This window comes from Porites lutea, chromosome 1, assembly GCF_958299795.1.
Source record: "Porites lutea chromosome 1, jaPorLute2.1, whole genome shotgun sequence".
NCBI lineage: Eukaryota > Metazoa > Cnidaria > Anthozoa > Scleractinia > Poritidae > Porites > Porites lutea.
In genome coordinates, this window is record NC_133201.1 from 45,542,482 (window position 1) to 45,558,978 (window position 16,497).

The 16,497-nt window shown below is 37.7% G+C and overlaps 2 protein-coding genes across 2 annotated transcripts; both read left to right on the forward strand.

Moving 5' to 3' along the window:
* The first annotated feature begins 2,856 nt into the window (after positions 1-2,856).
* LOC140930591 (uncharacterized) lies at positions 2,857-5,578 on the forward strand. Its single transcript, XM_073380316.1, has 2 exons — positions 2,857-2,895; positions 4,919-5,578. The coding sequence occupies exons 1-2, from the start codon at positions 2,857-2,859 to the stop codon at positions 5,576-5,578; spliced, it is 699 nt and encodes a 232-aa protein (XP_073236417.1).
* Positions 5,579-14,801: 9,223 nt separating this feature from the next.
* On the forward strand, positions 14,802-15,497 carry LOC140930601 (uncharacterized). The gene has a single exon (XM_073380326.1). The coding sequence runs from the start codon at positions 14,802-14,804 to the stop codon at positions 15,495-15,497; it is 696 nt and encodes a 231-aa protein (XP_073236427.1).
* The last annotated feature ends 1,000 nt before the right edge of the window (positions 15,498-16,497 follow it).

Genomic DNA, 16,497 nt, shown 5'->3' on the forward strand with positions numbered 1-16,497 from the left:
TTTATTTTTAATTGTAATTGATGTACTTTAACAGGAAAGAGCCACCCAGTGGTTCTGTTAACAAACCATTATTATTATTATTATTATTAGCTATTTCCTCTTCTTTTATGTAAGGTTAAGTTACTTCTATTTTTTAGAATTTGTAAATGAATAGTTTTTTCTATCTTCACTTATAATATATAGGATTGTTTTTGTTCTCTAATGAAGGACGAGGGGTTTCTTTTGTAACGGATGGAATTGTAGATAGTGTTTTTGATGAATTAATTAGACTTTTTGTAACAGCAGGTTGATTGTAAATAGGATTTTAATTGAGGTTTTGTAATAAAGATTCTTTTCTCTTATTATTATTATCATTATAGTTATTATTATTATTATTATTATTATTATTTTGTTATGGCTTTAATTAAGCGGTATTTCCCACAGCGTGGAGACGAGTGTGGGCGAGCGGTTAACACCTCGAACTCCAGAACTGGAGTCCGGGGTTCACGTTAAGCCTCGCCCGTTGCGTTGTTTCTTTGGACAAGGAACTCTACTCCAGTTTGTCTTTGCTGAGGGGTAATGCTGCGATGGACTAGCGTCCCGTCCATGGGGAGTAGCAACACTCCTGGGCATGCTTCATGCTAAGGAAACCTGAATAAGCTACGGACGTTTGGCCTTAAGTTCGTGTGCGCCATACCTTTTTTACCCATTTCTTACAGTGATCCTAGGTTCCACATCTATATTACCGGCACAATCGTGTGACGAAATCAAAATCAGTGAAGGCCGAGATGCAGTCAGTGGTAATTGGTGGCTTTCAAACCCTAATGGTACTGAAGAAGCTATCTTGACTTACTGTGACATGAATAACATTGCAAAAGGTATAAAACGTAATCTGTTGACTTTTATTTTAGAATTATAAAATTATTGACCTATATGTTCAGGTAATGAATTTGTTTGTAGATTTTTTGTTTGACATCTTTGAGTCACCTATGCTTTGCAGAAGATCTAAAACGGCTGTTTTCATTATTTTTACTTATCCGTTAATTTTTAAGGTTAACATTTTAGTGATTTTTCAGCTGTCAGTTAATTCTTTTAGATCTCAGTAGTGGTATAGAGACCGAATAAACCGTTTTTTGAGAGGAATCTCATTAATTTGAGGGGGAATACATTAACGCCGATGACGTCATTGCCTGTTGTATTATAATCTCATTATCTTTTATCTTCTGTATTCTTAATACAATAGAAACAATAGAGTCACGTAGCCTTGACCGGTTTTAACCTATTTGTGATGTTCTAGTTTTATTTAACCGGTTTTGATAGGTTTTTATTTATTTTTAGATGGATATGATAGTTCATTTTTAATTACATGTGTCTTATCCTTAGGTGGTTACGATGTCATTGTTTATTTGTATGGGTCATGTCCTTATTTGGGTATGAAGCCATTCGCGACTTAGAATCACTGAGCCGTAACGTAATAGACCTCTTTGGCTTGTAAGTTTTGTTTCCCCAATACAGGTCAGGTTATAAAACTCCAAAAACTGTTCCTTTCAAATTTTTTCTCTGCACATAATTTATGAAAAGACAAGGGGCCAAGTTCCTCTGGGACCTCTGTTGGGAAAACAAAGAGGTCTATTATACAAGTTCTATTTCCTGCCGCTTTCATTGTCCAGCAATTGGTAAAGTTCCGGTTCAAGATGGGAGATAATGAAATTCATTTGCATTCTATTCATGAGACTAAGACAAAAGGCAATGACGTCATCGGCGTTTAATGTATTCCCCCTCAAATTAATGATATTCAACGTCAAAAAAAAGGATTAATTCGGTCTCTACACCACTACTGATCTCAGTTTACCATAAGGGTTCACTGAAAATTCCCAGCAGAATTAAGCCCTCTTACCCCCTTTAAACAAATGGTACTTCTCAAAATACATTGTACAATTCCCTGGCCACAAGTAAGAGCTTGCCAAGAAGAGAGTCAGGGAGACAACGAAAACCCCACAATTGATGATCTCTGACCGAAGCCGACAGGAGACCATCGACGCCTGTGCTGTATGAACCCCCTGAAAATGATAAGTCAATCGGCCCAGGACGGTTTCGTTTCCAAGGCGACGCGGGTCTTATGATGACCACTTCATGTCCACCTAAAGAAAAGTGTAACACCGCTGCACCCGGCTGGTTAAATGGTGTGCATCCTGATGTAACTGACGGTATTAGAATTGTATTAGGATTCTGAATTGTCTAGCAAGACAAGGCAAGTAGGAAAAAAAAAGTGTTATTCACTGGCCTAGGTCAGTCCGTATTGGGGGAAACTTTGCCGTCGGTCTCAGTACCGCCCTCGGCCGTACGCAAGACCTCGGACACAGTTTCTCCCAATACGGACCTCCCAGTCGGTGAATGACATATATTTACACACCCAATATGGAAGTACTTTATCATTGACATTAAAAAGGTCACACTGTCACTCACACTTACTTTCTCTATGGTAACATATGTCGTCAATTCAAGAGCATTAATTTAGATGCTTTCAGTCTTTTTACTTATTAACAGTGAGACTTTACTATGGCATTGTCAAAGCCCTTTCCATCTATCTTCAAAGTTCTTGTCGTATGTTGCTTCACCATTATACCTCTCTCACAGCAGAAAATTGTTAGAGACTTCGTGAAGGGCGTTAGCTATGGTAATTTTGCAGAGACTGACAACGAGCGACTCAATACAAATATTTTACAATCCTTAAGCGTTAGAAATCTAACGGAGTGCGAAGGCATGTGTTTAATCAACGGCAACTGCTTCTCTGGAAATTATAGAAAAAACAAGAATCAGCACGGTGAACATGATTGCGAGCTACTGGCAGATAACAAGTTCACTTCTGCTCAACTAATGGCGGTTGAAAACTCTTTTAAACATTTCTCAGTTGCGGTAAGTACAATTTTATTTCAAGGATCAAAAATTAAAAATTCAGAAAAGGTACCATCATTTAGAATTATTCTTTCTTTTATTAGGTGCTTTTTTTTTTTTTTTTTTTTTTTTGCCAGAGAAAGGAAATTGGCCCTCAAAACTGAATTATCTATTTATGCAGTTACACTATGAGAAAAAGTAGAGTTTCTTAACAATTCTGTTGAGAATTACCATAGGTGGCAACAGATGGCAAGATTATATTCTTCTCATTTATAAAAAGGACCTTTTGTTGGCTTCTCACCGTGAGAAGTTTCGAGGATAAATTCGATTCTTTCCCATCCTAGGATGGTAACGCCATTTCATTTCCTATCCTTAAACTTATTTTTTATACTCTCCTATTTGGCAAATTATTGTTAAGTTTATAACTGTCTGCAGTTTAAACTAACACATCAAACATGGAATATTGAAAAACATTTACTTTCATGAAAAACTTCGATGAAAAAAAAGAGAGAGAAAGAATTTCGGTGAATTTTATGTTACATATTCTGGAACAATTGAATAGATATTAACTAATATTTGAAACCGTATTATAATATGTACAAACAACATTATTTGAATTCAATAATAATATTTTCCTTAACACATTTTGCCATCTAGTTCAAGCTTACGTTGTACACTGCGGGTGGTAATATAACAGTGTTGCTTTAGCGCAGTAACATGACTTCATTCCCACGCGGTGGTTCCCGCGGACTAAGATGTTGACCATGCATGTTAGCTGAAGTCTCTTTTTCTTTTTTTGAATTTTTTTTTTTCAATCTTCTCTCTAGAGCTTTTAACAAAGCCTGTTTTGAACCAATGCTTCTCAGTATGCTACGAAGGCTCTTTTTCGATGGAAAATGGTTTAAAAAACCCTCAAAGAACCTCTCGAAGATTTTTTTTGAAAAAAAAAAAAGATTAAACTGCAGCTCAAAAAATATGGCACCTTTTTGCGCTTACATGGGCAAAAATATCTCATGAATAAGAATAGCAAAATGCGCGATCCCAAACAGCGATTTCTTGCCAATTTTCACTACTGAAAGAACTGAACCGCACCTAAGCGGGGTATGTAAATTTTGATCGTACCGACACTGTAAATCATTATTTTTGTTGATCAAAAAACAAAAAGTGAAAAAGACATTTTGGGATGAAAATGTTTTAAAACATATTTCAAAACGCTCTCATAGATCCCAATTTGTGGATTTCATGTCATCGTGATGTATTGGACACGAAGCAGTGAGACCTTGAAAAATGGGTGCGAGCCTCCTTAGATAGGTAGATAGATAGATAGATAGATAGATAGATAGATAGATAGATAGACAGAGATAGACTGGGATTTATTGAGTCACTTCGCAAAATAAACTGAATTGTGCAACTTTACAAATTAATCTAAAAATATCTTTAGCTAAGGAAAAAAAAGAGAAAATAAAATACATCACTAATCACTACGTTATAATTAACGCTAACCCGACTTCTTCATTTTTATGATCAAAGACTGCGTTTTGAAGTCCCCAAACAGCCAAACGTTATTTCTCTTCATAATTTGGCTAAAATTTGGCGTACCCGGTGGAGAATCAATTGAACTGAGCAAGCTTTTTTTCTATGGAAGTCATATGAAGTCCCCTCGATGAAAGGCATGATAGTCCGCGGATTTACATTTTATCTCTCGTCACATTTTTGAACGTTTCTCAATCAGCAGTACAAAGCGAGAGCACCGTTAAGTATTAATCTTGATCATTAGCCCAGTATACAATATCCTAAGAGCTGACAATTTGAGGGAACTGGGGTGTTACTTTGCGCGATATGGCTTAAACACGAATTTTTTCTTACATGTATTTCTGTAACTGAAACCAGGCAAGACTGGGTATTTTTGGTGAAAGTCTATTTGCAGAATGTTTCAAACATTCTGCAAATAGTTTCTTCTGAAATAACCCTGCCAGTAAAAAAATGTCTTATTCCTGTTGTTTAATATTGATTTTAATTTTTGCCATGTTATACTTTACATCAGAGTACATGTGATCAGATACCCTGCAGAAATGGTGGCACATGTATCCCGGTGTATGAGAATAACAGCTACGCTTGTCAGTGTCCTCCGATCGCTGAAGGCAAACATTGTGAGGAAGTACAATGGACGGCATTTTGGTGGTATGACGCGAACACAGCTTGGCCCGACTGGGAAGAAGACGTGCTCAAGTACGACTTTGGTCACTGCAATTCAACGGATCCCTACTGTTTTGGACGCCTTCCCTGGTCAGCGGTGGAAGATTCCACCGAGATGCTTGCTGTTGACTCGGAAAACACCGTTTACAAATGGCAATTCAACTCCAGCAATGATGTTGCTCATGCAGTCTGGCGCGCATTCCATGATCACCAGCACATATATTATCAGGAAGTGGTAAATCGGCAAGAATGGGCACCAGAGGTGTTGAGTGGTAATTCACCGGAGAAAGCTCAAGATTCATTTATGTACCGTGATCAGAATGGCATCAGATCGATCCTGCTTGATGACGACAACTGCAATTGCTTTTCGTCTCTGAGTTTTGGCCGTGGCTTGTGTTATGATGATGGGAGTTATTACTCGAAAGGCGTAGATACACTTTATGACCCAAGCTGTAATATGCCACGAGCTGGTGTTGGACTGACTCTGTACTTTCGTTCTTTATACTAGACCAAAGCTGCTCAGAATCCATTTCCGAGGAAATGGTCAAAATGTTCAGGGTAGCATGAGGCACAAATCGATGTCTGGTCCATGTCAATAGTGACAATGTAGGAAACTGTAGAAGTTTACTAGTTTTTGTATAGCTATGGTTTGAATTCTATTATACATAGCGAACCACACTCTGTTTTCACTCAAATGATTTTATTATTCATTCAAAATATTTTCCCAATTCTGATTGGCTAAAGTTACTGATGACCAAATTTGGAAGAATTTTGTGTTTAACGAGGAAATGACGTCAAAAATGCAGCGTTTTCGCAGGTTAAGGCACCGTTAACCAAGAAGACCTGGGCACGAGGTTGAGTTGTTTTGATCAGTGAACTTGAAAAATGGCGGACATTTCACTCGTTTCAAGAGTAAGAACTAGGCGAAAAAATAGCTAAAAACATGACAAGAACAGCAAGAAGACAACTCGAAGGACGACATCTGCTATTTGGAGAATATTTTCGGAGCTGGACAAACCTAAACGTGCACTATCGAAGATGAACTTAACATCGATGGATCGATGGAGATAAGCATGTTTTGGCAATGTTTTTAAATTAGGAATAATTTTGAATGAATAATAAAACAATTATTGAATTCGGCTTTCATATCATATGAAGAATTATGGAGATCTCCGAGGGTGTTATCTGTCGAGGCCGTAGGCCGAGGCGGATAACACCCTCCTCGATCTCCATAATCCTTCATAAGATACTCAGCCTCATTCATTAATTGTTAAATAATGCCCGATTGACCATCCTAGTGCACTTCCGTTTTTGGTAAAATTCTTTCTTTTATAATATATCACCAAAAGGTGAGATTCCCCTTTTGCACAAATTGAGGTTTTCTCTGACTGCTAATCGCAACGTACAGTAATGTTATCAGCAATAATGATACATTGAAGACTCGAACCTTGAAAAAATTGAAAATACTGTAACTTTTAACAAAGATAAATCAAACTCCTAGTGTTTAACGACCCTCGGCACCATCCATATCTGCTAATAAGGAAGGGTTAACCGATATTGGTTCACTCCAGTTCCGTCTCGTGGATCTGTACGTATTTTATCACCAATACAAGCAGGAGTTAGCGTGAGACTTTTAGGGTGTACTCACGGAAGAGTGGCCTTGGCCCAACGTCGAAGGCAAAACATCGAACTTTTCATGAGACGAACCATGCAAACTCTAATTTGGGTCAACCTAAATTAAGTTAATATCTTCTGTTGGGTTTGACGTCAAACCAATCAACTGAATCAGACCAAAAAGTAATTTTAATATTTTTTCTCTTGAACAAGGCTAAATATACATTATCATACAAAGTTTTAACTCGTCAGTTTAGTTCGTCGCATGCAAATATCGAAGTTTGTCCCGGAGACGATCTTCTTCACGTTCGTGTTCGAAGATACAAACTCATTTAGGTGAACATAACTGAGCCAGACGTCGAATATTTCATGAACAACATATCGAAGTGCATCGAAGACGATGTGAGACCAACCTCTCTCACATGCCAGCTCGCTAAAGTGCTGGAGGGTTCACATTAGCTAGATTATATCCATCTATTGTAGGCAACCTCGATAGAAACCAATTCGCGGTGGCTGGTAAATCAACCGAGCAGGCCCTTGTCTATCTTTTACACCTGGCTTTAGAAGCCCTGGACAGGGGCGGTTGCTATCTAAGATTATTTTTTGCTGATTTTAAAAAATGTTTTTACCATATTGATCACCTTATATTAATGGAGAAGCTTTCTACACAGTACAATCTCCACTGGAGCTTGCTTAGGTGGGTCGCATCCTTTTTGCAAGGGAGAACTCAGGTCAAACGCGTTTGCCCCTCGGTTTCTGCTCTTTTATATCTAAATGGAGGCATTCCTCAGGGCACAAAATTGGGTCCTGTGTTGTTTGCTGTTGTGGTCAATGACTTTGTTCAAAGTTGGGGCGCTCACATTAAATTCGTGGATGATCTGACGGTTTTGAAGGTTGTACCTCGCAATTCGCCATTCTTATTGAATGTAGTAGTTGATAATATCCACGCTTTCGCTGTTGACAACAATATGCGCTTAAACCCCCGTAAATGCAAGAGAATGACTGTTAACTTTCTTCACTACAATAGTCGCGTGCCGCGCCCAATCGCGGTTGGTGGGTCCGAAATTGAGCAGGTCTCTAGATTTAAGCTCCCCGGTGTCCATCTTACAGAGGACATCACTTAGGCAGTGCACTGCGACTATATCGTGAAGAAGGCCAACAGACGGCTTTATACACTGAGACAAGTCAAGAAGTGCAAAGTTCCGTAGGCTGATATTGTTCAAATCTACTGCGCGCTAATTCGCTCTAAACTAGAGTACGCCTCCGCTGCCTTTGCTGACTTGTCTATCGTGCTTGCTATATTGAGAACCTGCGAAAAAGGACCCTTTCGATCATTTGGCCTGGTATTTCGTATGAAACAGCACTTGACAAATCTGCATTATCCACTCTTTCTGACAGTCGGTCAGTCTCATGTACTAAATTTATAGGTAAGGCTCGGCCAGGTAACCTATTATACCCAGTAATACACAACAGAGTGGTACCTATATCTCCCAGTGTGTGTCCACGATCAGGGTGTTCTAGCAGGCCGATGGCCACAAGGACTAAACGTTTCTCAAATTTTGTTAGCGTTAAATATTAATCTTGTCAATAAATGTAGCGTATTAGTATATATATCACAGCTTATAAGGATCCTACAAATCAGCCTTCTTACTGCAAAAGGGACAATAATTAAAACCAGTGATTTGATTTGATTAATGAACTTAACCAACTAAGTTTGGTTCGTCTCATAAAAAGTTCAAGGCTTGGCCTAGGTCTCAGAGCTCCAAACGCACTTCAAGCAAGGGGGATCTCGAGGCGTGCTCCTTCAGAAAGGACACAAATATGATGGGGGAAATTTATCAGTCATCCCTGATTAAATGATGAAAAAGGCTTTCAGGAAGTAGAAAAAGATTTCTTTTTTCACATTTCAGCTATACGCACGCTCGGGCGTCTTTTCGTATATGGAAGCTGCGACACTGACTAGAACAAATTATACCGCAAGTTCACCCCAGTTACTGTGCCTGCGAGCCGTGCAATTTCATTCCGGTGCCAAAATCTCTCAATCTGTAGCTACAAGTTTTCTCATTAAAACAATCCCCAATAGTTTAAAGTAATATTTCACAGCTTCTAAATGTGCCAGGGTGTGTCGTCTTCCATCCCCTTCCAGAATACTAAATGAAACGGCTGTGAAGAGTTCAAACAACATTCGCAGGCTACGTACTTGGGCGGTACCCTGTTTTAGAGCCGAGCACTTGCATAAATTAAACTGGCTTTCCATTATTAAAAGGAGAGACCTGGCACTATGAAAATCACTCATAAAGCCCTCTATGATGATGTTTGGCCTGATTAATTAGGCCTTAAATTCTATACAGTGCCTATAATTTAAGATCTCTTGAAGCACCAAAGTTGGCTATTCCAACTGAAAGCAGCACTTTTCAGGACTCAGCAGTGAGATTATTTAATACGTTACCTGATAAGTTAAGGCAAGAGACTGATTATAACAAGTTCGTTAGGTCAGCGAAAAAGCTCATTTTCTCCGAAGGATAAAGCGTATGACTGATTTTTAATTATTGTTATTATTATTATTATTATTATTATTATTATTATTATTATTATTATTATTATTATCATCATCATTTTTAACCTCGCTTTCTTTTAATTGTACATATTTTTTATCGAACCTTTTTTCCTCCCTCTTTTGAATCCGATATTTTTTGCCTTTTATGCATATTATGTGACTTTCCTTTTGGCGTGCTGTACTTATTGTTATTGTATATTCCTTTTTTAATTTGAAACCGGCTTAATGTTTTATAATAATACTGTAGTTAAGGCATTACTAGGCGAAGAGCCACCTCGTGGAAGTACTACTAATAAACTCCTTATTATTATTATTATTATTATTATTATTAGTATTATTATTATTATTATTATTATTATTATTATTATCATTATTAGGTAGATTGAAGTTATAATTTGAGGAACCACATCTGTCAATCATAATGTCGCCATCAGGATATGGACTGTAACTTATTGAAATATGTAATTCTGCTTTTTACCATTTTCTCAAATAAACCATTTTTGGGACCTGAAATATCTAAAAAGGAACGATTGGAATAAATATCTTAGAAGAAAGGTTTTCAATCGATCCGTAAAAAAACAAATTAAATCTTGTATCAAGATGTTTCGCCATCTTACAGACTGGTTTAGCTGAATGTTTTGGTGATCGAGTCTTTGCATATTTCCCAGATTATAGACTATTCTATTAAGCGATTTAGTTATTGATTCCATGGCGTGGCAGTGAATTGACAGAAATTGCCGGTATTACACTTACTGTAGGTACAACATGGGCAAAGATGAATGCATTAAATACTTGCCTAATTCATTTTTCTTAAAATGTTGATCTCCTTTTTGTTGAAAACTCCTCAAACCCGAAAAAAACAATGGTAGGAAAACATGTGACGCTGACGATAAAAGCAGTTGTTATAGTTTTCAGACGCATAACACTTTTAGAAGTGTTCTAAAACGTTTGGTAAAATAACGGCAAATTGGTCATATTTTACCTTTTAACAGTAAAAGTTGCTTTAAGCTTTTGCAAATTTCACTCGTTTCCCCTTGTTGGTGAGAGCTAGCCTTGGCTCCATATTATATACACCCTTAACCCTTTAAGCCCTAAGAGTGATCGGCATCAAATATCAATGCTTTGTAAAAAAAGAGTGGTCATGAGAATTATGGACATGATCACACAAGATGAATTTGTTGATAATTTCTCAACTTCTCCCCACTACTTCTGTAGGAAGTGAATAGAGGCAGCAAATGAGAATTCAAATTTGGATCTTAGGGTTTAAGGGTTAAAGCCTCAGTTTTAGATTTGGAATCAGAGACTATCGGTTTTATTTATAACCGATAGATCGCTTTTATATTTCGATTTCTTAAAGAGAAAGCAAATTGTCACATGAGAGGGGTTAAAGAGGTGTAAATACAAAAAATAGTGCAAAGCAATAATGAAAAATTAACAATACGAAAATATTTACCCTATCAACATAAATATTGTATAAGTTGGTAAAGATTTTGTCAAGATTTCACCTTCAGAATAAATGAATACCCAAGGAGGAGCCCAACACACGACTAGGTAAGAGAATGACTTCTCTTATAGTTAAAATCCTTCAACTCTGGATTTTAGTATTAACACTGAAGTAAAGGCAGCTATCGCAGTTGAATTGCATCCACTTGTCAGGTCAATTCCTTTCTCTTTTCGAAACACCTAGTCAACGCTACTTCTTGTTTGATCCAATGTCCGCATTAAAGGACAAACACAGCAACTCAGTAAAGTTGACGCAAATGAAAAAAGTCACTGTATTAGTCATTGACTCGCACTGAATCACGTACTCAGCGACTAATCGCAAAAAATTTCCTGAATCAAATTTGGGGAATATTTCAGAGATATTTTTGATAACAATACTAGGTGATTACAATAGAAATAAATTGTTTTGTTTTGTACCCTAGGCCGAAACCGAAGGTCTCGTAAACGTAAACGCTAAATCCTTTGAAAATCAGTACAGACCTAATTCGAAAACTTGGCTGGCGTAATTTGTACCCCCTGTTTTTTTTGTGAAATCGTCACGACAATAACTTTAACAATTGTAATTCTTTTAAGCTTATAGCAAAAATGCTGTCGGCAGCTTACATTTCTTTGCTCTGGGAATTTCGTTTGGGACAACAACAACTTACATAAAAAATATAGCTCATCAAAGTTTGCCAAGGAACATCAAAACATACAACAAAACCTCGAAGAGAGTGTTTTGAAACAATCTCGACTTTGATTAAGGAGACTGAAGTTAAAGATTTAAAAACGACGGGGTTTCCATTTATATCATTTATTATGTTTTGTCCTGTTATTCTTGTTTATAGTATAAAAATTATTGCATTGTGTGTAACATCGATCCTGGGGGTAATTTCGCCATATTGTTGGCAGGAGATTTTTTTGGCGGAAGTTCTTATTGTCAGAAACAATCCCCCTACCTTAGCCAACTTTAAAATCCTGATTAGCTCATGGCGTGTTTTTCCTATGTAAACTATTTTACTTTGCTGCAAGGCGTCTAGGGTTGACAAGTAAATATTAAGATGATACAAGAGTATGACTGCGAATACGTATCAGAGATTAAGCAATTCATTCGTGCTTAGCAACTGAAAATATCACCTCAGCCTTAATATGTGTAAGGATTTAAACACTTAAAGGATTTAGTATCTTTGAACTACCGTTAATCTGAAATTGAATTGATCTTGAAATTGAATTGAAATTGATCTTGGCCCTGTTTGATCCCGTTGACTCACCACAAATGAGCTAGTACTGTTAAGATGCCCAAGCGACGCTGGCTAGGTAAACTTTTTTTCTCCTCTTTCCCATATTAGTAACCCTTCGTGAAATACAAAGGCTCTTGTTATAAGAGCTGGCATTGGCCAGGCGTTCATTAACCGGGCATAATTCAATACTGACAGTAAATTCTTACTAACCGGGTGAGTTACAAAAGATTAACCTATATCTTCCTCGCCTATTAAGAGAGAAATCTTTTGACTGGACTGTAATTGCGGTTTATATCCAAATTAGCTCGTTTGTGGGCTCCGGTAGATTGCTTTGCCTATGAGCTCGTAAGCGAAGGATTTAGTTTTTATTTGCAGGCAGTTATTTGCAGGTCACCTGGTAGGCTCTCGGCCATTGAAAAGAAAGAAAAATTTGCTTCGAATGATAAGGTGCATTACGGGAAATGTGGAAGTGGCGTATAGTTGCACTTGAGAGGATTGCTAAGCACTCAGGAAGCTAGACTCGGTCATCGCCTCGTGCGACTCTTAGGCTTCTTTGGCGCTGAGCAACCTCCTGCGTGCGTACTATCAATCAATAGTACACTTTGATCAGTTTACCATTTGTTAGTTTAAGTTTGATTTGGAATTCTTTTTAAATCATTTTCCCACAGCGCCATGCATCTAAGCTGTCTGTTCTTTGTTGCTTCGTTCTTTTTCATTTTATCACTCCGGATGTGTCACAGCTCTGACCAATGCCCGTCAGAAGAATCAGTTTATGGCAAGGCATTAAAAGGATACACCTTCAAGACTTTACACAACTCAAGCACCTTTGAATGCTTGTATTACTGCCACCATAAAATGAAATGCCAGAGCTATAACTACGTAATAAAAGATAATATCTGCGAAATTAATAACAGAACAAAGGAAGCCAAACCAGAAAACTTCGTGTCAGATTCAGAGCGGTTCTACAAGAAGCGTGGAGCACATAGAGGTAAAATTAACTAGATCATTGCTTTTTGATATCTGTCTTAGATTAGTGGTCCCGACCGAAAACGGCACTTTCCAAGATACTTCGTCGAAGCTACTTAACAATCTACCAAAAACTATTAGAAACTGTAAAGATTACAGAACCTTTTTAAGACTTTCAAGTAATTTTTTGTGTAACAGAGTACAGAGTGATTAGTTAGTTTTACTTACAGTAATTTTGATTCTGTTAAACCTGCTTCTAGGTGTATATTGCATAATTTGGAAAAAAATTTCATTTGATTTATTTTTAATTGTAATTGATGTACTTTAACAGGGAAGAGCCACCCAGTGGTCCTGTTAATTAACCATTATTATTATTATTATTATTATTATTATTATTATTATTAGTAGTAGTAGTAGTAGTAGTAGTAGTAGTAGTAGTAGTAGTAGTAGTAGTAGTAGTAGTAGTAGTAGTAGTAGTAGTAGTAGTAGTAGTAGTAGTAGTAGTATTTTGTTATGGCTTTAATTAAGGGGTATTTCCCACAGCGTGGAGAGGAGTGTGGGCGAGCCGGGTTAACACCTCGAACTCCAGAACTGGCATCCGGGGTTCAAGCCTCGCCCGTCGCGTTGTTTCTTTGGACAAGGAACTCTACTCCAGTTTGTCTTTGCTGAAGGGTAACCCTGCGATGGACTAGGGTCCCATCCAGGGGGAGTAGCAATACTCCTGGGCATGCTTCATGCTAAGGAAACCTGAATAAGCTACGGACGTTTGGCCTTAAGCTCGTGTGCCCCATACCTTTTTTTTTACCCATTTCTTACAGTGATCCTAGGTTCCACATCTATATTACCGGCACAATCGTGTGACGAAATCAAAATCAGTGAAGGCCAAGATGCAATCAATGGTAATTGGTGGCTTTCAAACCCTAATGGTACTGAAGAAGCTATCTTGACTTACTGTGACATGAATAACATTGCAAAAGGTATAAAACGTAATTTGTTGACTTTTATTTTAGAATTATAAAATTATTGACCTATATGTTCAGGTAATGAATTTGTTTAAAGATTTTTTTGCTTGAGATCTTTGAATCACCTACGCTTTGCAGAAAATCTAAAACGGCTGTTTTCATTATTTTTACTTATCTGTTAAGTTTTAAGGTTAACATTTTAGCGATTTTTCAGCTGTCATTGAATTCTTTTAGATCTCAGTAGTGGTATAGGGACCGAATAAACCGTTTTTTGAGAGGGAATCTCATTATTTTTAGGGGGAATACATTAACGCCGATGACGTCATTGCCTGTTGTCTTTATCTCGTGAATAAAATGCCCAGGAATTATAATCTCATTATCTTTTATCTTCCGTATTCTTAATACAATAGAAACAATAGAGTCACGTAGCCTTGACCGGTTTTAACCTATTTGTCATGTTCTAGTTTTATTTAACCGGTTTTTATTATATGATAGTTTATTTTTAATTACATGTGTCTTATCATTACGTGGTTACGATGTCATTGTTTATTTGTATGGGTCATGTCCTTATTTGGGTATGAAGTTATCCGCGACTTAGAATCACTGAGCCGTAACGTAATAGACCTCTTTGGCTTGTAAGTTTTGTTTCCCCAATACAGGTCAGGTGATAATACTCTAAAGAACTGTTCCTTTCAAATTCTATCTAATTCGAGTGCATATCTGCGCATATATAATCTAAAGAGCGGACAATTTTAGGTGAAAGGAGATGTTCCTTTGCGTGATATGGCTTAAACACAAATTATAACTGAAACCAGGCAAGAAGTCCTTTTGCTGCAATTCTGTTTGCAGAATGGTTTTCTTTGTGAAATCAGCCAGGAAATAATTGTTTTCTACCTATTTTTTTATATAATGATTTTAATTTTTGTCATTTTATACTTTACATTGAGTCCATGTGATCAGAAGCCCTGCAGAAACGGTGGCACATGTATCCCTGTGTATGAGAATAACAGCTACGCTTGTCAGTGTCCTCCGATCGCTGAAGGCAAACATTGTGAGGAAGTACAATGGACGGCATTTTGGTGGTATGACGCGAACACAGCTTGGCCCGACTGGGAAGAAGACGTGCTCAAGTACGACTTTGGTCACTGCAATTCAACGGATCCCTACTGTTTTGGACGCCTTCCCTGGTCAGCGGTGGAAGATTCCACCGAGATGCTTGCTGTTGACTCGGAAAACACCGTTTACAAATGGCAATTCAACTCCAGCAATGATGTTGCTCATGCAGTCTGGCGCGCATTCCATGATCACCAGCACATATATTATCAGGAAGTGGTAAATCGGCAAGAATGGGCACCAGACGTGTTGAGTGGTAATTCACCAGAGAAAGCTCAAGATTCATTCATGTACCGTGATCAAAATGGCATCAGATCGATCCTGCTTGATGACGACAACTGCAGTTGCTTTTTGTCTCTGAGTTTTGGCCGTGGCATGTGTTATGATGATGGGAGTTATTACTGGAAAGGCGTAGATACACTTTATGACCCAAACTGTAACATGCCACGAGCTGGTGTTGGACTGACTCTGTACTTTCGTTCTTTATACTAGACCAAAGCTGCTCAGAACCCATTTCCGAGGAAATGGTCAAAATGCTCAGGGTAGCATGAGGCACAAATTGATGTCTGGTCCATTTCAATAGTGACAACGTAGGAAACTGTAGAAGTTTACTAGTTTTTGTATAGCTATCGTTTGAATTCTATTGTACATAACGAACCACACTCTGTTTTCACTTTAATGATTTTACTATTCATTCAAAATATTTTCTCAATTCTGATTGGCTAAAAGCACACGTTTAATTCACCATAACCAAATACTGATGACTTAATTTGGAAGAATTTTGTGTTTAACGAGGAAATGACGTCAAAAATGCAGCGTTTTCGCAGGTTAAGGCACCGTTAACCAAGAAGACCTGGGCACGAGGTTGAGTTGTTTTGATCAGTGAACTTGACAAATGGCGGACATTTCACTCGTTTCAAGAGTAAGAACTAGGTGAAAAAATAGCTAAAAACATGGCAAGAACAGCAAGAAGACAACTCGAAGGACGACATCTGCTCTTTGGAGAATATTTGCGGAGCTGGACAAACCTAAACGTGCACTATCGAAGATGAACTTAACATCGATGGATCGATGGAGGTAAGCATGTTTTAGCCATGTTTTTAAACTAGGAATAATTTTGAATGAATAATAAAACAATTATTGAATTCGGCTTTCATATCATATGAAGAATTATGGAGATCTCCGAGGGTGTTATCCGTCGAGGCCGTAAGCCGAGGCGGATAACACCCTCCTCTATCTCCATAATCATTCATAAGATACTCAGCCTCATTCATTAATTGTTAAATAATGCCCGATTGACCATCCTAGTGCACTTCCGTTTTTGGTAAAAATCTTTCTTTTATAATATATCACCAAAAGGTGAGATTCCCCTTTTGCACAAATTGAGGTTTCCTCTGACTGCTAATCGCAACGTACAGTAATGTTATCAGCAATAATGATAATATATACTTTCTGTTGCTGTAAATCACACATTGAAGACTCGAACCTTGAA